This window comes from Neoarius graeffei, chromosome 1 (assembly GCF_027579695.1).
Source record: "Neoarius graeffei isolate fNeoGra1 chromosome 1, fNeoGra1.pri, whole genome shotgun sequence".
NCBI classification, from domain to species: domain Eukaryota; kingdom Metazoa; phylum Chordata; class Actinopteri; order Siluriformes; family Ariidae; genus Neoarius; species Neoarius graeffei.
In genome coordinates, this window is record NC_083569.1 from 64861334 (window position 1) to 64886279 (window position 24946).

The 24946-nt window shown below is 39.5% G+C and overlaps 1 protein-coding gene across 2 annotated transcripts in view; it reads left to right on the forward strand.

Annotated features, from left to right (window-relative positions):
- Positions 1-24946, forward strand: part of stim2b (stromal interaction molecule 2b) — a 114356-nt gene that overhangs the window by 60538 nt on the left and 28872 nt on the right. The window contains exon 2 of one of the 2 annotated variants that reach the window (XM_060915918.1): positions 9636-9766. In XM_060915918.1, the coding sequence (XP_060771901.1) occupies positions 9636-9766 (131 nt within the window). Of the gene's footprint in view, positions 1-9635; positions 9767-21622; positions 21707-24946 lie in introns of those variants that run through there. The other variant, XM_060915967.1, reaches the window with a different exon arrangement.

Genomic DNA, 24946 nt, shown 5'->3' on the forward strand with positions numbered 1-24946 from the left:
TTTGTGTTTGAGACCATTTTATACATATAGAGGATTTTACACGGTGGTGCGAAGATACAAAGTTTATCCTCGAGTGGTGAATGTATATTTCATGAGTGAGCGAAGGGAACTAGTTTTCAACACAAGAAGATAAACTTCATATCTTCAAGCCAATGTGTAATGTTATTTTTTATTAACAAACAAACAAAAACTACGCAAATTTATCAAAACAATTCATTGATATCCTCACTAGTGAGGATACTGGAAAATGTTACTCAATGCCCTGGATGTAGTTCATATGAAAAATATGAGTGGCATATGTCCCAGTAAAACACTTGTGTCTATATAATAAATAAATAAATAAACACACACACACACACACACACACACACACACACACACACACACACACACACACTCACCAGCCACTTTAATAGGAACTTGTTCTTGATTCTGAGATTCCTGTTCTTGGCTGCAGGAGTGGAACCCAATGTGGTCTCCTGCTGTTGCATGCTGAGATGCTTTTCTGCTCACCACAGTTGTAAAGAGTAATTATATGAGTTACTATATCCTTCCTGGCAGCTCAAACCAATCTGGCCATTTTCCTCTGACCTCTCTTATCAGCAAGGGGTTTCCATCCACAGAACTGTCACTCACTCAGTGTTTTTTGCACCATTCTGTATAAACTCTAGAGACTGTTGTGTGTGAAAACCCCAGGAGATCAGCAGTTCCTGAAATACTCAAACCAGTCTATCTGGCACCAACACCCATGCCACAGTGAAAGTCACAGAGATCACAATATTTCCCATTCTGATGTTTGAAGTGAACATTAACTGAAGCTCTTGATTTGTATCTGCATGAGTTTATGCATTGTGCTGCTGTCAAGGGATTGGCTGATTTAGATAAAACAGCAGGTGTATGGGTGTACCTAATAAAGTGGCCTGTATAATAATATCTAAACAATTATTCCACGAAATCGAGTCGTACATGAGCTGATAGCCGACGAGGGACATAGCACCTAGTTGGTGATAAGCCATATAGGACAAGATTGAGTGGAATAACTGTTTTATTATAGCCACATACACTGGATTTTGAGAAACAGAACATTTTTATTTTTATTTTTTGCAAATTCGATAAATCAAAACTTTATACAAAACGTCTGACAGAATCATTTCCACTTAGCAGACACATGACAAATTGCATACATGTGTCGTAAAATCTTCAAATAATAAAAGATGTGTTCTTACCATCAAATACTTTCATTCCATATTTTGTTGCTTTTTTTTGTATTTTTTTGGGTTTTGTTTTCGAGTAGAGTTTTTATTTCATCCTTGGTTGCTTCAGCAACACGCTCAGCCATTTTGTTTTTCTCTACTCACCATATATGAGCTGATATCGTAGTAGTAGAGTAGCCAATCAGAACATGCAATTGCTCATATCCAGTGAATGTGGATAGAATAAATATATATATATGCCTAAGGTAGAATAAGTTTTGGCCCTCTTGAGTAATGTTGTATCAATAGCTTTACAACCGAAACTCTGTCTGCTTCATCTTCAGCCTGTGGGGCTTCTGCGTTTCGTCTCTCTGGGGAAACACGGAAGAACATTAAAACCAGTGGGTTTCCTTTGAACTCTATCTACTGTTTCTCAGTCAAAACATTTTCACTCAGAGGTGTTTATAAATTAATCCTTAAATACATACCTCAGGACACTAGTGACCTGTGATCTCATTTCCTCTGTCTATATCATCCATTTTTAAATTTTTTTTTTTAGTTCGACCCTGTCTCCTTAGGATTTCTTAATTTACTGACACAGACATTGAGTGAGTTGAAAGAAAATATCAAAACTATAAAAAAAGTTCATAATTTGTCAAGTTTGTAAAATAATTTGTGTTCCATTTGAGAATGGTTTTCTAACTGTTCTTGAATAATTGAGAAACGGGTGTATTTAAAGGGTGAAGCTTTAAAGCTTTGATTTGTCCTTTCAGAAACAGGACTACGTTTTTCAAAAGGAAGAATCTCTAGTTGTATTACCAACATAATCATTATGGATCAGAGTAAACACAGTTTCAGGTGTTTTAGTTTCTGATTTTACATACACACCATAAAACCCCAAGGATAATGTATCCAGAATGACTTTTTACTGTAATATCCATATCCAGTGAATGTGGATAGAATAAATAAATAAATAAATAAATAAATAAATATATATATATATATATATATATATATATATATATATATATATATATATATATATATATATATGCCTAAGTGTAGGCATATATATATATCCAGTGTAGGCAACTGTCTGCCTCACCCCAACACCTTTATTGTTAGAGTTTTACATTTTGCCTGTTTATTTTCAGAATTCAATAACTGCTCTTCAACGTTAATTATAAATGAGTGAGAAAAATGATTGCAGTTGTCATCGTACATATGCTACAGCGATAACTGATCAACAAAGTCATCCTAACTTAATTTGTTCTAGTTAAGCTGATTTCTTGGATCTAGAAATTCTGGGTACAGATACACCTTACGTCTGCTTATGTCACATGTTCTCTCTCTCTCTCTCTCTCTCTCTCTCTCTCTCTCTCTCTCTCTCTCACACACTCTCTCTCTCTCTTTCTGTGTGTGCACTGCATTATCTGAGACACTGGTATATTTTTAAACCAATGCTGTCAGACACAAAGCAGGTTTTTCCAAAGAAAAACTGCAATCTTTCTCAGCAGGATAATTAGAAGGAACATATCAGTTACAGGGGAGTAATTATCATCCTGAGTATCAACTTCATCCCACTAATAACTAGGCATGTAACGATATATCGTGTGACGATAAATCACGATACTAATTTAGGACGATTCAAATTGATGAAATAAAACATGACTCGTGATTATTAACCAGGCTGCAGCATCTTAGTTTTTCATAGCTGTAATCACATTTTTTAGACTGCAGAGGCCACAGTAACGTACAGTAGAGGGAATGCACGTGACTTCACTGTAGGTGGAAGTAACACAGCTCTAATGCCACAAAACCACACAAAAACAGATATAAAATGGGAACTAGCAGTTGTGTGAGTAACTGTACAAATGGATTTAAAGAGAAACTGAAGCTCTCTTTTTAAAGACTGATGAAAAATAAAGAAAAGAGAAGAAAAATGCAGGTAGTATAAAATGCTTATTAAGAAAATTTTTTCATTTTTAATAAAAGGAATATTTTAGTTAATAGGTGATAATATTTTATTCCAACCTTTACAAATGTGGGTAAATAATTACTGTTGGTTATTAAGAAAATGAAACAAAGGTTTCTATTTTTATTGAACAAAATGAATATTTAAGTTGATAAAGAACAGGAAAATAAGTGTTGCACTCTTTTTTTGGCAATAAAGTTTTCTTCATCCAATTTTTTTTTTCCAAAAAAATATCGTGGACAAATTGTGAGCCCAATATTGTGAATCGACTTGAAATGGGAATTGTTTCATACCGAATAATAAAGCAATTGACTTCTTTCTTCTCAGTATCATTCCTGGCATTCCCTGTCATTTTGTGGTGAATGTAATGTAGCACTCTAGGACAAGGTGAATAATGGTAGCTCATTGGTTCAACCCACATGATTTGAGTTCAGGACTTTTAGGCCTTTCAAAAAAACTCTTAACTCTCAACAGCCCAGTTACACTACCAGTCAAAATTTTGGATTGGACATGGTAGACTGGGTTAAATTCGGTTAATTATTGTGCGTATATGTCTTTTTGGAGAGTTGGAGCAGCCAACAAGTGTTTGGCTTCCTTCTGGTGGTCCCAAATAAGGGGCGGCACGGTGGTGTAGTGGTTAGCGCTGTCGCCTCACAGCAAGAAGGTCCGGGTTCGAGCCCCGTGGCCGGCGAGGGCCTTTCTGTGCGGAGTTTGCATGCTCTCCCCGTGTCCACGTGGGTTTCCTCCAGGTGCTCTGGTTTCCCCCACAGTCCAAAGACATACAGGTTAGGTTAACTGGTGACTCTAAATTGACCGTAGGTGTGAGTGCAAATGGTTGTCTGTATCTATGTGTCAGCCCTGTGATGACCTGGCGACTTGTCCAGGGTGTACCCCGCCTTTCGCCCGTAGTCAGCTGGGATAGGCTCCTGCGACCCTGTAGAACAGGATAAAGCGGCTACAGATAATGAGATGAGATGAGGTCCCAAATAAAGGTTGAGAAAATAAAGTTAACTCTTTTCTTGATTACTGCATAATTCTATGCATGTTTTTATGAAGTCAAATTTGATTTTATCATCTTTAATGTTCTAAAATATTACAAAATCATAAAAATGAATAGAATCCTTTTATGAGCCAAGGTGCCTAAACTTTTGACTGGCAGAGAACTGAATGTTAGAACTGTACGGAGACTCACTTTAAATTACGTTGGTTAAAAGTATCTGCCAGTATAAATGTTGAGTATGAGTCAGCCTTTTGAACGAAAAGCTTTCATGAAGAGGTGGGGAATACAAAGTGACTAACCTTCTACGTATATTAATTCCTCTTTAAATTATGCGAAATGCTTTTTTCCTGGCCGTGAGAGCAGCCACACTGTTTTTTGTCTGCTTGCTCAGCATTTCCGCAAACCGCATCCTGACAACTAGATATTGTCATATATTTCCATTTCTATTCATAGTACACTCTGTTCTAATTTTAGCACTCTTCATTTCCCCCCCTCTGTGTTTTCGTACATGGTGTTGCTTAACATCTCTTCCCATGTGTGTCATTTCCTGTTGCGTGAGTCTCTCCGCTGTGCTCTTACTCAGATAGCACACACTGGACAAAGCAGAAACCTCTTTGGTTCTGCGTGACTGAAAATAGATTCACTGTCAGTATTCAGTTAATGGAAAGCATCTGTCAATGAAAGGATCTGTTAAGACTGTTCATTAAGACTGTAATACTGTTATAAGGATCACACTTGTAAATCTTTTTATGAGGCATATAAACAGTGTATAACAATTTATGATTAATGCACATTAAGACTGTGTATATAAATCAGTTAATGGATGTAGATAAACCGTTTATAACTTACAATGTCAGATTTATGTATTAGTTAAGGATATATTTATAAGTGGTCAAAAGGTTGTGGACACATGACCATAACCCTCATATTCAACAAACAACAGTTTGGGGAAGGCCCATACATGGGTGTGTGATGGTCAGGTGTCCACACATCTTTGGTCGTATAGTGTAGAAGTATTCACTCACTCACTCACTCACTCACTCACTCACTCACTCTACCTATCTATTTATTTATTTATTTAGAGACACCATACTAATACTGGGTATGCCACCCATTTGTTCTCAGAACCACCTCGGTTCTTCATGGCATGAATTCCACAAGGTGTTAGAAACATTCTTTGACATTCTGGTCCATGACTAAATTCCATAATTGCTGCAGATTTGTCAGCTGAAAGTTCATGCTGTAAATCTCCTGTTCTACCACATCCCAATGGATTCAGATCTTGGGAGACCACTGAAGCACACTGAACTCATTGTCAGGTTCATGGCACCAGTTTGAGACAAACTGTGCTTTGTGACAAGGCTGTGGCCTTCAAACAATGCTTGGTTTGGTATTCAGGGTTCCACTGTGTGCCGAGAAAACATTCCCCACACCATTACACCACCACCACCACCGCCCTGAACTGTTGACACAAGGCTGGTTGGGTCCATGGATTCACGCCATTGGGGACAAATTGTGATCTGACTATATAAGTATTTCACAGCTGAAATTGAGGTTTATCAGACCAGATCAGTTTTTCCAATCGTCAACTGTCCAGTTTCGATGAGCCTGTGCCCACTGGAGCCTCAGATTCCTGTACTTGGCTGACAGGAGTGGAACCCTGTGTATTCTTCTGCTGTTGTCCACCTCAAGATTTAACATATCGTGCATTCTGTGTTGCTTTTCAGCTCACCACAGATGTAACAAGTGATTGTTTGAGTTACAGTAGCCTTCCTATCAGCTCAAGCTAGTTTGGCCATTCTCTTCTGACCTCTTTCATCAGCAAGGTGTTTCCATTTGCAGATGTGCCCTTGACTGGATGTTTTGTTGTTTTTTGAACCATCCTGTTCAACTCTGGAGACCAGGAGATCAGCAGTTTCTGAAAACCAAAGTTTGTCTGGCACCAACAACCATGCCATGGTTAAAGTCACTGTGGACAGACTTAAACATGTCATTTTCTGATTTATATTACTTAATCGTATCCAATTATAATTGCAGATGTGCCCTTAATGAGAATGAGGATGAGAGTGTAGTGAAGATGCAAGGAGTAGACGTAAAGAAAGTTGGTGAATTCAAGTACCTGGGGTGAACTGTGCAGGAAAATGGGGGCTGCGATAGTGAGGTGAGAAAGAGAGTGCAGGCAGGGTGGAGCAGTTGGAGAAGGATTTCGGGAGTCATTTGTGATAGGAAAGTCCCAGCAAAAGTGAAAGGTAAGATGTATAAGACAGTAGTGAGACCAACTGCGATGTCTGGATTAGAGACCGTACCCTTAACGAAGAGACAGGAGGCGAAGTTGGAGGTGGCGGAGTTGAGGATGTTAAGGTTTGCGATGGGAGTGACGAGGTTGGACAGGATAAGGAACGAGCACATCAGAGGGACAGCACATGTGGAGAGCTTGGGAATTAAGCTAAGAGAGATGAGACTAAGATGGTATGGGCACATCCTGAGAAGAGATGCAGAGCATGTGGGAAGGAGAATGTTGAGGATGGAGCTGCCAGGCACACGAAAACGAAGAGATATATGGATGTGGTGAGAGAGGACATGAAAGTGGCAGGTGTGGTAGAGAAGGATGCGGAAGACAGGGAGCAATGGAGACGAAGGATCCGCTGTGGCGACCCCTAATTGGGAGCAGCCAAAAGAAGAAGAAGAAGAATCGTATACAATTATAAATTACTGTATACAATTACAGTTAAGACACATATTTATCAAATGAAGATTTATAATCATGTATACACATTATAACTTTAAAATTCACAACATTATATTGTGTTCAAAACCTCTTTCAGCCCAGGTAAGGGATTGTTATGTAAATAGTATGCCATACAAATGAGTCTGGTGAGGGACTTCTGCTGGGCAAATGGTGTTATTATGTAAGCAGAGGGAAACACATGCAAGGCACCATGCAAAACAAAGGAGTTGTTTATGAAGGAGGAATTCACCTGCTTTCTTCACACGACTTGCTGAGCTTCTCCATTTGATACAAAACTTCTTCGTTTCTCATTAATGTACTCCACAGATTTGTAGTGTGATTGATTCTTTGAGTGCATTTTAAAAAGGATTTATTTCCATATGTTTTTTGGCCCTTGAGTATTACTTTTGGTTTCTTTGGTTTCTCTGCGCACTTATTGTGGATGTCTGTTAATCTAGTTGAGGTAACTTCTTCACGACCTCCTTTCTTAAATAAGACCAGGCTGTCATCCAATCAGATCACAGCACCACTCGCCATGTCAACAGTGTGTAACACAAGAAGTGTGCCAAGACCTGTGAAAGCTCATTGCTGTAAACAGATCTTACATCAAACACTCACTCACACATATAGTACATTCAGCATTCTTTGAAAAATACATGCTGTGATAACTGTGCTGTCCTGTATTACAGTTCACAAGTTTAAATAGGGCACATTAAAAGTCACTTAAAACCTTTTTGGTTAGATAGGTTTTAAGTATGATGTCATACCTATTTCTCTCTGTGTGTGTGTGGTGTTTTTTTTTTTTGTTACTGTGGTGGAAATGAAAACCCACCATTTATCAAAATAGACAATTATCTACAATTATCGACACCTTAACGATCTTTTGGCCATTGCAAAAGTAGAAAAGACTTTCAATACATACATTGTGCATGAATAGTTCCTCAAGTTTCCACTTGGAAAAAATGAGTTGATTCCCGATTACTTAGCGTATCAGATCACGTGACACCATTCCACAATTATCAACACCTTTGTCCACAGTTATCGACACCGTTCCACAATTATTGACATCCAGATGATTATTTATAAAAAAATTATCAGTATGTGGTATTAAGTTAACAAAACACAGTTTTTATTTAAAATTTGTTTTACATAGACTTATATTTAATACAAAATATCTTTTATATAAATATATCGATGTCGGTGCTTACCGTACGTAAATGAGGAAGTAATTCTAATGTTTGTAAAGAAATGAATTGATAATGTTTAACCTGTGTCAGAAAATCTTTTTGTTCCACTTTCTAAATATTTTCGTCGATCACGTTTTGTTAGTCATTCATTGTTGTTTGTATTAATTTCTAGTTTTGTAGTTTACCAATAAATGTCAACAGGCAATTGACATTGTAACCGCATGAAAATCCAGCTCAAAGGTCTCATCTCATTATCTCTAGCCGCTTTATCCTGTTCTACAGGGTCGCAGGCAAGCTGGAGCCTATCCCAGCTGACTACGGGCGAAAGGCGGGGTACACCCTGGACAAGTCGCCAGGTCATCACAGGGCTGACACATAGACACTGACAACCTTTCACACTCACATTCACACCTACGGTCAATTTAGAGTCACCAGTTAACCTAACCTGCATGTCTTTGGACTGTGGGGGAAACCGGAGCACCCGGAGGAAACTCTCGTGGACACGGGGAGAACATGCAAACTCCGCACAGAAAGGCCCTCGCCGGCCCCGGGGCTCGAACCCGGACCTTCTTGCTGTGAGGCGACAGCGCTAACCACTACACCACCGTGCCGCCCTAGCTCAAAGGTCAATTAAATTTTTTTTTTTAAATTGAGATTTTAAATTTACATCTAAAAATATAAAATGTCTACTGATATTGTACTAAGTGCTAGATGCAGTGGTGCTTGAAAGTTTGTGAACCCTTTAGAATTTTCTATATTTCTGCATAAATATGACCTAAAACATCATCAGATTTTCACACAAGTCCTCAAAGTAGATAAAGAGAACCCAGTTAAACAAATGAGACAAAAATATTATACTTGGTCATTTATTTACTGAGGAAAATTATCCAATATTACATATCTGTGAGTACATATATTGTACACATATAAATAAGTAGAAATGCACTTGGTAGAGTGATACCTCCCCCAAGCCACATATTCGGATTTGCATCAAAATCTAATTCATTGTTCCTTGGTCCATGGCTCATCTTTCGTCAAAATGTCATAAAAATCCATTCAGTACTTTCTGAGTTACATTGGGAACAAATAAAAAAAACGGAGGTGAAAATATCATCTCCTCCAACAAAGTTCGCGGAGGTAATGAGCTGAAAATCGAAACTGTTGATGATGTTCATAAGTAAGTATGTGTGAATGGGGGTCATGAATTTTTTTTTTTGACAATTAAAAGGGTTATTAAATATGGACTTAATAAAAGGATTGCTTTTATGCTTCAGTAGTTGATCAAAACAAATGCAGAAATACATTTTTGTCTCTTTTTTACCTGTTATGATTATTCCCCCACAAAAATCTATAGTACCATTTGAAATGATGCAGCTTGAAATTTTATTCTTTTAATTTTATATACCTATTTCAGATTTTTTTTATCATGTTGGTCTTATGATAGCTCATCTCATGTCTACTTTAAATAGACATTGAAACAAAGGCTTATAACCCTACAGTTTTCTGTTGTTGTGACGCGTCCTGTCTGTTTTTTGCTTTGTTGTTGTTGCAGATCCATGCCTGACGGTGATCCCACCCTGCATGAACGAAGCTGATCGCTTCAGCCTTGAGGCACTGCGGCACATCCACAAGCAGCTAGATGATGACAACGATGGTGGCATCGAAGTCAACGAGAGTGTGGAGGTCAGACAGCCCTGTTATGCATGTCCTGCTAAAAGTCATGAGTTCAGTTTTGTCACACACCTAACCTTTTGGCCTGGTTTATATTTGACACTTGACTATGCATGTGTTTTATTGCAAACATCTTGAGGATTAAAAATGATCTTGTCCATCAAACCTCCAGAATCCAGGTTTCCATGTCAAAATGAAAATCGTTTCGAGATTTCATGCTATATTCGTCTCTGGTGTGTTTAGTTTCTCTTTAAAACTTTCTGCTGTCATCAGGACTGCATTCAGTCACAAGTATTGACGAATCTAGAAGATTCCAAACAGCCATTTTTTTAGGTCGAAAGGCTACATGAGAGCTTTTTACAATTCAAACACAAAGGTAACACATAAATATGTTAGAGTTAATAGTTAAAAAACTAGAATTCTATGTAAGTATATAATTTGAGACCCAGCTCTAGTTTGTGGAGGACACTGGCTCCCATTGTGCTTTACTGCTCCTGCTATTTAGGTTGGTATTGGATTGCACTGTGCACATTTCTCAGCGCATCTTATGCCTAGATCAGACTACACAATATTTTTGTCTTTCACAGTGGTCACCATGTTAGATTAGACAATCACAGTGCCATAAATCCTTGCCTTGTCTTGGTTGGGAGACTGGCAACACTACAAGTTTGACCCAACCAATTATCGTTCGTCAGGGAGGAGGGTCAAGAAATTGTCAATCATGGCTATCAAGGAAAACGTTGTGGGAATTGTCAAACTAGGCAAGAAAATACCAATAATTCTGACATGCTAGACTTTAGTCAGGGTGTCGTGGGGGATCTCAGACGCAACAGCTCTGTTCTTAGATGATGTCACATTACATGACCTGTTTGTCATTCCCAACGTCCATTTGCAGACCTGACGCTGGCTGTGTCAGCCACAACAAAACTGGGTCAAAATCAGGCTGAATTCATGGAGTCTGATCTCGGTATTATGTACACATAGCTAAAGGCTAAAAGCCTATGATCTAAACTTGAACTTAAATGTACAGGTGTTTTGTCAGCCATTCTTTTGCACTTCAGGTCATTAGTGATCTAGTACTTACATAACTGCTTTAAATACATTATCATACAAACACAAGTTAATTTCTCTAATTTGACAGTTTTGTCACCTGGTTATTTGTTCAAAGCAAAAAGCGTTCTGCAATATTAGAATTTTTGAGACTTGGATTTAATTTTGGGGACGAAGAAAACCTTCGATTTGCTTTTCCTGAATGAAATGCACTGTGCTTGCAATGAACTGAAAGAGGTGAAGGGATGGAAAGCAGAAAAGAAAAAGGAAATAAAGAGAACAAAAACGTGACATTGAATGTGTGAAAGAAAGAAAGGAAGTGAGGAAAGCACAAAGAGTAAGAGGACAAAAGAGACGAGAGAAAGAAATGAAGTAAGGAAGAGACAAAGTAAAGAGCAATGAAGAGGAGAGAGAAGGGGCCCTACTCTGTGTGTGTGTGTGTGTGTGTGTGTGTGTGTGTGTGTGTGTGTGGTGAAGTCCATTGGAAATTGGTCCTTTTAGAGTATTTTGGTAGAAAATCTCACACTTCAAACTTAATTATAACTGTTAACAAAGTGAAGAAAATGGGTTTTTTAACTTCTTGTTGAAAAGATCTTCAAACAGTTTGAACGTAGTCTGTATGCAGGGACGGACTGGGACCAAAAAGACGGCCCTGGACTTTCCCCCCAAATAGGTCCACTATACTATAGTGCTATAGTAAAGTGCTATAGTGGTATACTGTCTGTCATAACAAAACCCACACAGACGAACTATTTATGATTTGTTTATTCACGAATGACTAAACATCACTTGCATCTCCTAAACAAAAATGAACATAGACATTATCTTTTATACTGCTATTTTACAGTCACTTCTATGCTTGCATTTTAAAGAGAAATACTGTACGTTACAGACAATAGTGTGTGATTCTCCTCACAGTATGTAAGCCATTTACGGTTAGTACCATCTCTACAGCTGAACAATCTTTGTAGAGACAGGTTTTTGGGCTTTTGCTGGGGGTGGTAACTGAAAAACGGCTCCAGGCTGTAACTGTCTGAACTGGGGCGGCTGAAATATTGGGGCACTGATCCCTCATTCTGGCACTTTCCTGGACTCTCCCTGTCATCTTTTGAGCTGCCACTATCTTCAACCTGAATAAACAAACAATTGAAAAGATGAAGTTGGACGCTAATGCTATTGTTGATTATATCTAAACTACTGTATGCAATGGCATCTAGGAAAACCCTTCACACTGTGCACTGACATATGCTTGATTAACATTTGTTTAATAGTATTATTTGGAATGACAGCCTTTAAACCTGTACTTATACCTCAAAATTCTATTTTTAAAAACCAGCCAAAACTTTGGGTAAACATAGCATTTGATACCTAGGCTACAGACAAGAAGAATAAAACAGATTTGGAGGTTTTTCCTAAATCCCAATTACATTTTTAGTCTTTTAGGTCTGTTCTGTGTAAGAATTAGCATACTTGACACATTTTATAGTTTTAATATTATGCTGAGGGGCGGCACGGTGGTGTAGTGGTTAGCGCTGTCGCCTCACAGCAAGAAGGTCCGGGTTCGAGCCCAGTGGCCAGCGAGGGCCTTTCTGTGTGGAGTTTGCATGTTCTCCCTGTGGGTTTCCTCCGGGTGCTCCGGTTTCCCCCACAATCCAAAGACATGCAGGTTAGGTTAACTGGTGACTCTAAATTGACCGTAGGTGTGAGTGTGAATGGTTGTCTGTGTCTATGTGTCAGCCCTGTGATGACCTGGCGACTTGTCCAGGGTGTACCCTGCCTTTCGCCCGTAGTCAGCTGGGATAGGCTCCAGCTTGCCTGCGACCCTGTAGAACAGGATAAAGTGGCTACAGATAATGAGATCAGATGAGATATTATGCTGATTTTTTGGTAGGTAAGCCTGACAAACAGATCTAAAATTAGGCTATTAACAAATTGCACAATGCAATGCTGCTGTGATTAGTTATGATACCATTCAACCAGTCATCCTTCAAACAACATTTGTAGCCTATTCCACAGACATTCCACCATGCACCATGAAAGAGAAGACAAAGATAAATAGTGCCAAAATGGAAAAAACTTCTCCCCCTCAAACTTTTGGTTAATGATAGGCTAGAGCTTTGGTTCTCTTGAACGTAAAGAGCCTAATCTGCATGAATTATGCAGAGGTGAACATATGAAATCGCGGCCATTTGTGCTTGCCTATCTATTTATAATTGGCTTGCTTGGTAGTTACGCATTTGTTTTGACAGCAATAAACCACATTTCTCATCATCACACCGCAAATCCAGTCAATAGAAGATTGGCCTACTATGACAGGGGTCTATGAGTGGCCTTTACGTAACCTGTTTTATGCTATGGTTTTATGTCGTTGTCACTTACCAGTACCTCCTCCTCCAGTGAAATTCCCTCAGCTGCCTGCCCCTCATCATGACTATCATCATCAGCATGTGGTTGGTCAGGTTGGATGTCCACCTGGTTCTCAGTCTCGCTCGCTGATAACGTGACATGAACGTTACTGCTGCTGCTTGCAGTTGCACTGCTGCCAAAAAGCTCTGTGAGCTTTCTGCATTTTGAAGCATCTTCTTCAAGTGACTTCACTTTCTTTTGTTTTAACTTTTCCCATCCACCTTTCTCCTTACATTTTCTGCTTGCCATCTTTCTGTTGACAGACACTAACGTTACTCTTCTTTGTTGGCTTTTAGGCCTATGGCATAATGATTGACGGATAAATTATCATCTTAGCACCACCTGTTGTTAGTTGATAGACTGAAAATTTTGGTTATTGAACAGGGCTGACGGCCGTAGACCGGACAGCCGTTCTGGACTTTTCCAGAACGCACAGATTGCCAGTCCGCCCCTGTCTGTATGTTAAATGGTTCAGGTTAAAATAATTCTCAAAATTAACTCTCGTGAAGTATTGGGAAATCACAACAACAACAACAACAACATAATAATAATAATAATAATAATAATAATAATAATAATAATACACTGCTGCCTGTAAACATTGTACAGTAGTGCTTGAAAGTTTGTGAACCCTTTAGAATTTTCTACATTTCTGCATAAATATGACCTAAAACATCATCAGATTTTCACACAAGTCCTAAAAGTAGATAAAGAGAACCCAGTTAAACAAATGAGACAAAAATATTATACTTAGTTGTTTATTTATTGAGGAAAATAATCCAATATTACATATCTGTGAGTGGCAAAAGTATGTGAACCTCTAGGATAAGCAGTTAATTTGAAGGTGAAATTAGAGTCAGGTGTTTTCAATCAATGGGATGACAATCAGGTGTGAGTGGGCACCCTGTTTTATTTAAAGAACAGGGATCTATCAAAGTCTGATCGTCACAACACATGTTTGTGGAAGTGTATCATGGCACGAACAAAGGAGATTTCTGAAGACCTCAGAAAAAGCGTTGTTGATGCTCATCAGGCTGGAAAAGGTTACAAAACCATCTCTAAAGAGTTTGGACTCCACCAATCCACAGTCAGACAGATTGTGTACAAATGGAGGAAATTCAAGACCATTGTTACCCTCCCCAGGAGTAGTCGACCAACAAAGCACACTCCAAGAGCAAGGCGTGTAATAGTCGGCGAGGTCACAAAGGACCCCAGGGTAACTTCGAAGCAACTGAAGGCCTCTCTCACATTGGCTAATGTTAATGTTCATGAGTCTATCATCAGGAGAACAATGAACAACAATGGTGTGCATGGCAGGGTTGCAAGGAGAAAGCCACTGTGCTCCAAAACGAATATTGCTGCTTGTCTGCAGTTTGCTAAAGATCACGTGGACAAGCCAGAAGGGTATTGGAAAAATGTTTTGTGGACGGATGAGACCAAAATAGAACTTTTTGGTTTAAATGAGAAGTGTTATGTTTGGAGAAAGGAAAACCCTGCATTCCACCATAAGAACCTTATCCCATCTGTGAAACATGGTGGTGGTAGTATCATGGTTTGGGCCTGTTTTGCTGCATCTGGGCCAGGACAGCTTGCCATCATTGATGGAACAATGAATTTTGAATTATACCAGCGAATTCTAAAGGAAAATGTCAGGACATCTGTCCATGAACTGAATCTCAAGAGAAGGTGTGTCATGTAGCAAGACAATGACCCTAAGCACACAAGTCGTTCTACCAAAGAATGGTTAAAGAAGAATAAAATTAATGTTTTGGAATGGCCAAGTCAAAGTCCTGACCTTAATCCAATCGAAATGTTGTAGAAGGACCTGAAGCGAGCAGTTCATGTGAGGAAACCCACCAGCATCCCAGAGTTGAAGCTGTTCTGTACGGAGGAATGGGCTAAAGTTCCTCCAAGCCGGTGTGCAGGACTGATCAACAGTTACCGGAAACGTTTAGTTGCAGTTATTGCTGCGCAAGGGGGTCACACCAGATACTGAAAGCAAAGGTTCACATACTTTTGCCACTCACAGATATGTAATATTGGATCATTTTCCTCAATAAATAAATGACCAAGTATAATATTTTTGTCTCATTTGTTTAACTGGGTTCTCTTTATCTACTTTTAGGACTTGTGTGAAACTTGTGTGAAAATCTGATGTTGTTTTAGGTCATATTTATGCAGAAATATAAAAAATTCTAAAGGGTTCACAAACTTTCAAGCAGCACTGTATTTAGCAATGTAGAGAAAGGAAATGCGGTCACAGGTCAACCAAAGTTATGCACTCCATCCTTCAATCTGTACTCCTGAACTGAGCTCAGCCTTCACACCACTGCCTAAAGCCAAACAACTGGAAGTGCCTAAGTAGTACCAGGAACATTCTGTTTATTATCAAGAGCAAAATACATTCACGTTTGTTTGTTTGTTTGTTTGTTTGTTTGTTTGTTTGTTTGTTTGTTTGTTTATGTTTAAACTCCAAACCAGATGCAAGTGCAAACTGTATGTGGGAATAACAGAAAAAAAAATACAGCCTGATCATGAGGTAAATACAAGGGTTTGAGTGAGTGTAGTAAGTCAGGAATGCCACCCACACGGTGAGCTCCTGAACTGAACACTAAAACTGGAGTCAGTTTTAGCACTCAAGAATACAAACCCTCACAGCAAAGCCCATGTCTGGTTCAGCAGGTGTGCTATTTATCAGACACTGCTGTTATTGCATTCTACTTGTTGTTCTGTAGGGTGTTGTAACGTCACCAGGCCTTTAAGAAATAACCGACACTCAACAAAACATCTGTGGTTTTGTGTTGTAGGATTTTTCTCTCTGGTAAACATTTAATGCTGCCTCGCCCAGCACTTTGTCATGCAATATTTGGGGGGGGATTAGTTTTTCTTCAGTGTTGCTATGGATAGTTGCTGGGCATGGCAGGTGCAAGACTTTTCAAGACCTTCCGTGACCTATACCCCTGTGTGTGTGTGTGTCTCTGTGTGTGTTTTATATACTACTGAGGACCAAATGTCCCCACAAGGATAGTAAAATCTGACGGTTGGATGGTCCCCACAAGGAAATTGTTGTTGTTGTTGTTTAGCAAATATAAATAAATAAGGGCCAAAAAGTTTCCTTTTCATTAACTGAGGTTAAGGTTAGGGTTAGCTTCAGTTGCAGGCATAGCATTAATTAACTACATTAATAATTGTTAATGGACGGTCCTCACAAGGATAGTGACACAAGCGTGTGTGTGTGTGTGTGTGAGAGAGAGCGACACAGAGAATGCATGGTGAAAATTCTGTTGTTAATATGCTTCAGAAATACTAAGCTTGAGGCCTGTGAAGTGCCGTGTGTGTGTGTGTGTGTGTGTGTGTGTGTGTGTGTGTGTGTGTGTGTGTAAGGTTCTAGTGGTGATCGTGTCCACTGCAATTGACTTTAAGAAGTGGCCTCATGGGAGATTGAAGCATTTCCCTCTTCTGCAGCCAGTGGGACACGGTGTCATCTTTCATACCACAGCAAATTCCACAGTGTGCATGTGTATGTGTGTGTCAGCATTCCAAGGAAACCTGAATACCTTTAAAAGCAGTCTCCCTTTATTAGAAAATCAACATTTAAACACCACCAACAGTTAGTTAATCTGAATACGAAATTCTGGTTGGGAGTAGGGCCCAGCTGCCTGGGTGCAAAAGTAAAATATTGATATTCATATTGTTGAGACTGAAAACAGCTGAGACTCTGATGCAGTTAACAGAGTTAATTAAGATCAGATTATTAATATAGTAATATCAGTTGTTACATAGCATCATGTATAATATATAGTATAATAATATCAGTTATTAAACAACATCTTGAATGATAATCAGCTTAAAATTTTAATAGCTGCTTAGTGGACACAAACTAGTGATTATAAGCAAATACAAAGTAATTATTCTTATGGAACAGATAATGTTTTCTAAACAAATACAGATATGAATAGGAGGATTATTTAGAAGCTTAATGTTCAGACGAGGTGTGTGCATCGGGACTGGGACTGCACGAAACGAAACAGCATGAGCTTTTTACTTTCATGCAAAGCTTGCAGACAGGGTTGCCAAATTCAGCAAAATTCCCACCCTAGGTACACACATCACATCCTGTGTACAGGGCAGCATATCTCTGCTCCTCAAAAATAAGGATGTAATTAAAAAAAAAAAATTCAATCATATGTCCTAGAGATGAAACTGTATGAAAATTTCACATCACGATTATAGTAAGCAAAATGATCACGGTTATGAGTATTATATAACGGTATTGTTAAAATGTGCTGAAAATATTCAAAAAGTACCGATACACAAACTGAAATAATTTCACCAAGTTTTATTTTGAAAACAGAATTGTGAATTGTGAGACGCTGGGGGTGTGTCCGCTGAAAGCCCTGAAACCATGCCCAATCTGGGGAAAGGTGCAGCCTCCAGTAATATCTGCTGCAGAGTCACAGAGCTGCAGTTTTACAAGTGCAGTTTTAGGCCAGTGGCATTCAGAGCATGAGCTGACACGTTTTTTGGTTTATCTTAGTGACTGTTAGGGTAGACTAATATTTACAACCAAGAAAAGCAAACAAAGCTAATCTCTCTCTCTCTCTCTCTCTCTCTCTCTCTCTCCCTGCAGGTGGGAATAGTACCGCACAGCTCTGTGCCAATATGTCTCTGACATACAAAAACAAGCAAAAAATAAACCAGCTAAAATCTCTCTTACCGTTCCTCAGTAGAGTTGGTGTTTCAATCAAGTCCATTTTTAGATCCATGTAACAGCCGGAGCCACGCACGATGGCTTTGAACTTGAGCTGAATGCCTCGAAAACTTGTCCAGTCATACACAAAAAACATAGAAATTACATTTTCTTTTATTTCTTTTCTGTTGAAGTTCACCAATCCATGAATTAATTCGTTTTGAACTAGCATTTTGCAACACAGTACAAACAAGAGTCATCAGGAGATGACGTATCCCCCCCGGCCCCCACATGAAACCCCACTCCAAATTTTCCTAAGTTGAATTGGTTGCTATGGAAATATGGAAAAAATAAAAATCACAGGAATCCCAAAATGTCAAAAGGCACAATTCCTTGAGTCACTTAACATAACTGTCAGGTTTCGTGGAAAAAATTCCTAATAGTTTTTGAGTTATGCTCCAGAAACTAAAATGTTTACAGATGGACAGAGGGACGGACAGCGCGATAGCTATATCCCCAGGGGAGATAAAAAGGAGCTCAACTGTACTGCACCTAAAGTTGAAAAACGACTGCACACATTTAGATTAACAAAAGCGTTAGATTAAAAAAAAAAAAAACAAGCAAACATACAAACAGTATTTTTTATTTTTTTGGTGGTTCCACAGAATTAAAAGTGGTAACTTGCCATTTTGAAAGAAAACAGAAGTGATCCGTAATGGTAGGAGGGCATAAACTTGAAAAGACAATGTGGAGAATTATCTAATCAAATAAACATTAAAAGAGGTTGCGCTAAGTGTGGCATCATTGAGCTATGATTTGTGACCTGCTCAAAATTCTGAACAAAAAACCCCCAAAACAAAACGTTGTTTAATGGTCTAATTCCACAATTCAGCACTACATCGTTCATAAAGTTTTCACATGTTTTCCTCATTTATTTTCTAACATTTATTTTCTCTGGATTTGCTTTACACGGACTTCAGTGTGAAATTTTCAAACTGTGGTAATCAACTGTGATTTGAATGATAATTAAAATGTGAAATAGTAATACTAAGTGTCTGGAATTTTACCGCAATTTACCATGAAACTGGTAACCGTTTCATCCCTGGTATGTTTTTGTACATGAACAGCGTTGTTCTAACATGTAAGCATGGAAGCATCCTTGGGTTGGTGAAAGGCACTATATAAATTAAACTTGTTGTTTTTAAATGATTATTCTCAAGTGTTATTAAAATAAAATCTTCCCAGAAAATCATACAAGTATTTTAATGAAATGCCTCTTAAAGGAAGCTATTTTTATTTACAGCAGTGCTGCGTTCCAACTTTATAGTAGATTGTGATAGCGATTTTTCTCAACTTTTTAGAATGATACAAATCTAAAAACTTGGAATAGCTGATAAAATGTTCCTGTATTAGGTGGCTATTATTGACAACTTTAAACACCAGTTTCCTGATTTGGGAAAGATGTTGTTGTTTTGAAATGCACACTCACTGGTCACTTTATTAGGAACACCTGTACATTCATGCAGTTATCTTCTCAGACAGAGCTGTCACTCACTCCTTGGTTGCCCCCCCCCCCAACACATCATTCTGTGTAAACTCTAGAGACTGTTGTGTGTGAAAATCCCAGCTCAGCAGTTTCTGAAATACTCAAACCAGTATCCGTGCCACAGTTACAGTCACAGAGATCACACGGTAACACTTCCCTGATTACAGCGAACGCTGAAACACAGGCAGGCGGGATCAAGTTCAGTCTCAGTTTTATTTTCATACAACCAGATTACACAAACACGCTTTTTAGCCGTTTTCTGTGGATGTGCTGTGTGCTGTTGCATGGGCGTGACTTCAGTCGCGGGAAGAAGAAAAACCCACTCTGGTGCTCTCCCTTTTTATCTCCTTTTTACTGCACACAAACACACACAGACAGCACATTAATGTAACACAGGTGGTTCCACTTTGCCACTCACCTTCCCCAGCTTCTCCCTCCATTCACAAACTGGAGCTTGACCACACCCCCACTGCCACACACACTTTTTCTTTATTATTTGTTGTGAACATAAACTGAAACGCTTGACCTGTATCTGTATGATTTTATGCATTGTGCTACTGTCATGTGATAAACTGATGAGATTATTGCATGAATGTACAGGTGTTCCTCATAAAGTGGACCGTGAGTGTAACTGGCTTACCTACTCAGTCACATTGGGCGGCACGGTGGTGTAGTGGTTAGCGCTGTCGCCTCACAGCAAGAAGGTTCTGGGTTCAAGCCCAGTGGCTGACAGGGGCCTTTCTGTGTGGAGTTTGCATGTTCTCCCCATGTCTGTGTGGGTTTCCTCCAGGTGCACCAGTTTCCAAACAGTCCAAAGACATGCAGGTTAGGCTAATTGGTGGCTCTAAATTGTCCATAGTTGTGTATGTGTGTGTGTGTGTGTGTGTGTGTGTGTGTGTGTGTGTGTGAATGGTTGAGAGGAGAAAACCTCTATAACAGTCCGGTAGAAGGCAACGGGAAACCACTACTGTAATGTTCCCTAGAGACTTTGATGGCTGAAGCCGTCAAAGCGGCCATGTCACTGTAGTGATATGCCAAAATGGATGGATGGACTCAGTCACATTAGAGCCAGAAAGTTCCTCAGGGTGTCTGGTTCAAGAGTTAAATAAAGTTTTTATTTAACTCGCCTTACAGCAAGAAGGTTCCGGGTTCGAACCGCATGGCTGACAGGGGCCTTTCTGTGTGGAGTTTGCATGTTCTCCCCATGTCTGTGTGGGTTTCCTCCGGGTGCTCTGGTTTCCCCCACAGTCCAAAGACATGCAGATTCGGTACAATGGGGCCACTGTACTGGTAATTGGTGCAAGCTGTAGTGGTTTCCCAGCCATAATGTATGTATGTATGTATGTATGTACACACGCACACACACACACATATATATATATTATCTGGCAGGCAAGCGGCAAGCTGGAGCCTATCCCAGCTGACTATGGGCGAAAGGCGGGGTACACCCTGGACAAGTTGCCAAGTCATCACAGGGCTGACACATAGACACAGACAACCATTCACACTCACATTCACACCTACGGTCAATTTAGAGTCACCAGTTAACCTAACCTGCATGTCTTTGGACTGTGGGGGAAACCGGAGCACCCGGAGGAAACCCACGCGGACACAGGGAGAACATGCAAACTCCGCACAGAAAGGCCCTCGCCGGCCACGGGGCTCAAACCAAGACCTTCTTGCTGTGAGGCGACAGCGCTAACTACTACACCACTGTGCCCATATATATGTGCACGAAATCAGTTCTGTTTTTTCAGTGTTTTCCAGCCACAGTAGTAGGGTCCACCTTATTCAGTCTGCTCTAGACTGAATAATTATTCATTATTCAGTCTGCTCTGCACTTTGTGTTTAAATCTGAATCCAAATAAAGAAATGAATATTTGGAGCGCTAAACAAATACTGATATCGATAGTGGCACTGTGTTACATTTCTAACACAAACGTTTGTCTTCATTCCATTAACATCTAAAATTATTGCTAAATTGTATCTTTTAAACTAAACATGGAGAGTGAAAGGGAAAATTTCAGAGAGAGAGAGAGAGAGAGCAGCTGATATAAACAAATAACTTTTTAACTGGTAGCTCAACTGGTTATTGCGTGTGCAAATTAACACACACACACACACACACACACACACACACACACACACACACACACACACACACACACACACACAGAGGAGCTGTTCCCAGTATATGTCCATTACTGTGACCGAAAGAAAGACTCTCTGAGAATTTGCAGCTCTTCTGGAATCTACACAGGTGTGTGTGTGTGTGTGTGTGTGTGTGTGTGTGTGTGTGTGTGTGTGTGTGTGTGTGTTTCTGAAAGCTTGTGAATGGTTATGATCATTATTTATACGCCTAGGAAGTCAGGTCAGTTATGCATTTACATTCTTGTGTACAGAAGGCATGGGATTTAAGATAAATATATAGTTTATGCTGCCACTTCGCATTCCCTCACAGCAGACTAACTCTGTCTTTGATTACAGCTGGCTGATGAAACAGTTTTATAGTTTTATGTACATTGGGCTTGAGCTGAAATGGTGGTTATGTTAATAAGGTGCTGAGTTCTGAATCGTGATGTGGAGAAGGAAGGGTTAAATATTACAGACTATATCTTTTGAAAATATGATCAAATTCATGTCCATAAGTTCAAGTTTTATTTGTCACATATAATTACAAGTAATTACAGTGAAATTCTGATGTACCTTAGGTCGTTGCAAGTATAAAAGTATATACAACCCTGATTCCAAAAAAGTTGGGACAAGGTACAGATTGTAAATAAAAACGGAATGCAATAATTTACAAAATCTCAAAAACTGATATTGTATTCACAATAGAACAGAGACAACATATCAAATGTCGAAAGTGAGACATTTTGAAATTTCATGCCAAATATTGGCTCATTTGAAATTTCATGACAGCAACACATCTCAAAAAAGTTGGGACGGGGCAATAAGAGGCTGGAAAAGTTAAAGGTACAAAAAAGGAACAGCTGGAGGACCAAATTGCAACTCATTAGGTCAATTGGCAATAGGTCATTAACATGACTGGGTATAAAAAGAGCATCTTAGAGTGGCAGCGGCTCTCAGAAGTAAAGATGGGAAGAGGATCACCAATCCCCCTAATTCTGCACCGACAAATAGTGGAGCAATATCAGAAAGTAGTTCGACAGTGTAAAATTGCAAAGAGTTTGAACATATCATCATCTACAGTGCATAATATCATCAAAAGATTCAGAGAATCTGGAAGAATCTCTGTGCATAAGGGTCAAGGCCGGAAAACCATACTGGGTGCCCTTGATCTTCGGGCCCTTAGATGGCACTGCATCACATACAGGCATGCTTCTGTATTGGAAATCACAAAATGGGCTCAGGAATATTTCCAGAGAACATTATCTGTGAACACAATTCACCGTGCCATCCGCCGTTGCCAGCTAAAACTCTACCGTATATTCGTATCTAAACATGATCCAGAAGCGCAGACGTCTTCTCTGGGCCAAGGCTCATTTAAAATGGACTGTAGCAAAGTGGAAAACTGTTCTGTGGTCAGACGAATCAAAATTTGAAGTTCTTTATGGAAATCAGGGACACCGTGTCATTCGGACTAAAGAGGAGAAGGACGACCCAAGTTGTTATCAGCACTCAGTTCAGAAGCCTGCATCTCTGATGGTATGGGGTTGTATTAGTGCGTGTGGCATGGGCAGCTTACACATCTGGAAAGACACCATCAATGCTGAAAGGTATATCCAGGTTCTAGAGCAACATATGCTCCCATCCAGACGACGTCTCTTTCAGGGAAGACCTTGCATTTTCCAACATGACAATGCCAAACCACATACTGCATCAATTACAGCATCATGGCTGCGTAGAAGAAGGGTCCGGGTACTGAACTGGCCAGCCTGCAGTCCAGATCTTTCACCCATAGAAAACATTTGGCGCATCATAAAACGGAAGATATGACAAAAAAGACCTAAGACAGTTGAGCAACTAGAATCCTACATTAGACAAGAATGGGTTAACATTCCTATCCCTAAACTTGAGCAACTTGTCTCCTCAGTCCCCAGACGTTTACAGACTGTTGTAAAGAGAAAAGGGGATGTCTCACAGTGGTAAACATGGCCTTGTCCCAACTTTTTTGAGATGTGTTGTTGTTGTGAAATTTAAAATCACCTAATTTTTCTCTTTAAATGATACATTTTCTCAGTTTAAACATTTGATATGTCATCTATGTTCTGTTCTGAATAAAATATGGAATTTTGAAACTTCCACATCATCGCATTCCGTTTTTATTTACAATGTGTACTTTGTCCCAATTTTTTTGGAATCGGGGTTGTAGAAAAGATAAATTAAAAACAATAGAAATAAAGGGGAATGGGGGGAGAAGGAAAAAAAAACAAACAAACCTCAAGCTATATTAATGAGTGGAAGCATGGCAGAGATGTGATGATTGTGTGGTTACGAGTCCTTAAAGTCCAAAGTGCGGTAGTGCATAGTAGTGTACTTTGTTATCATTATGAACAGTTCAACAGTCTGATGGCCTGAGGGAAGAAGCTCCTCCTCATTCTCTCAGTGTTGGCCTTCAGCTGTCGGTAACGTCTCCCTGAAGGCAGCAGGGAGAACAGTCTATTATTTGGGTGGCTGGGGTCGCTGGCGATCTTCCTGGCTCTGTCCCTGCAGCGGTTGGAATAAATGCCCTGCAGGTTAGGGGGGGTGGTCCTGATGGTTCTCTCAGCAGAGCGAACCACCCTCCTGCAAGCCAGCTGATCTCTCCTGGTGGTGCTTCCCATCCAGTGCATTCCCATAATGTCAGAGCAGTGGTGGCTCAGCCGTTAAGGCTCTGGTTTACTGATCAAAAGAGCACCAAGCTGCCACTGTTGGGTGCTTGAGCAAGGCCCTTAACCCTCTCTGCTCCAGGGACGCTTTATCATGGCTGACCCCGACTTCCTAACAAAATTCGATATGCAAAGAAAAGAACTTCACTGTGCTGTAATGTATATGTGATTAATACGCCGTCTTCTAAATTCAATAATGGCGAGGGCATTGTTGACAGAATACATCCTGTAATTTTAAATGAATAGATAAGTTTTTTTCTGGATGTCTTAATTTGCAAATTAAAATAAACATTTTCACAATTACTCATAAATAGCTACTAATGAACTACTAGAAAAACCTGCATTAACCAATCAACCACTATGAAACCTCTAGCACAGGGAATGAATATGGAAAATGCTGTGGAGCTGATAATAGTGCTGGTGATTTATTTATTTTAGGGCTGTCAATCGATTAAAATATTTAATCACAGTTAATCGCATTACTGTTTATAGTTAACTCATGATTAATCGCAAACTAATTGCGCATTTTTAATTTGTTCTAAATGTACCTTAAAGGTCCCATGGCATGAAATTTTCACTTTCTGAGGTTTTTTAACGTTAAAATGAGTTCCTCTGACCTTCTTAAGTCACCCCAGTGGCTAGAAATTTCATAATGTGTAAACCAAACT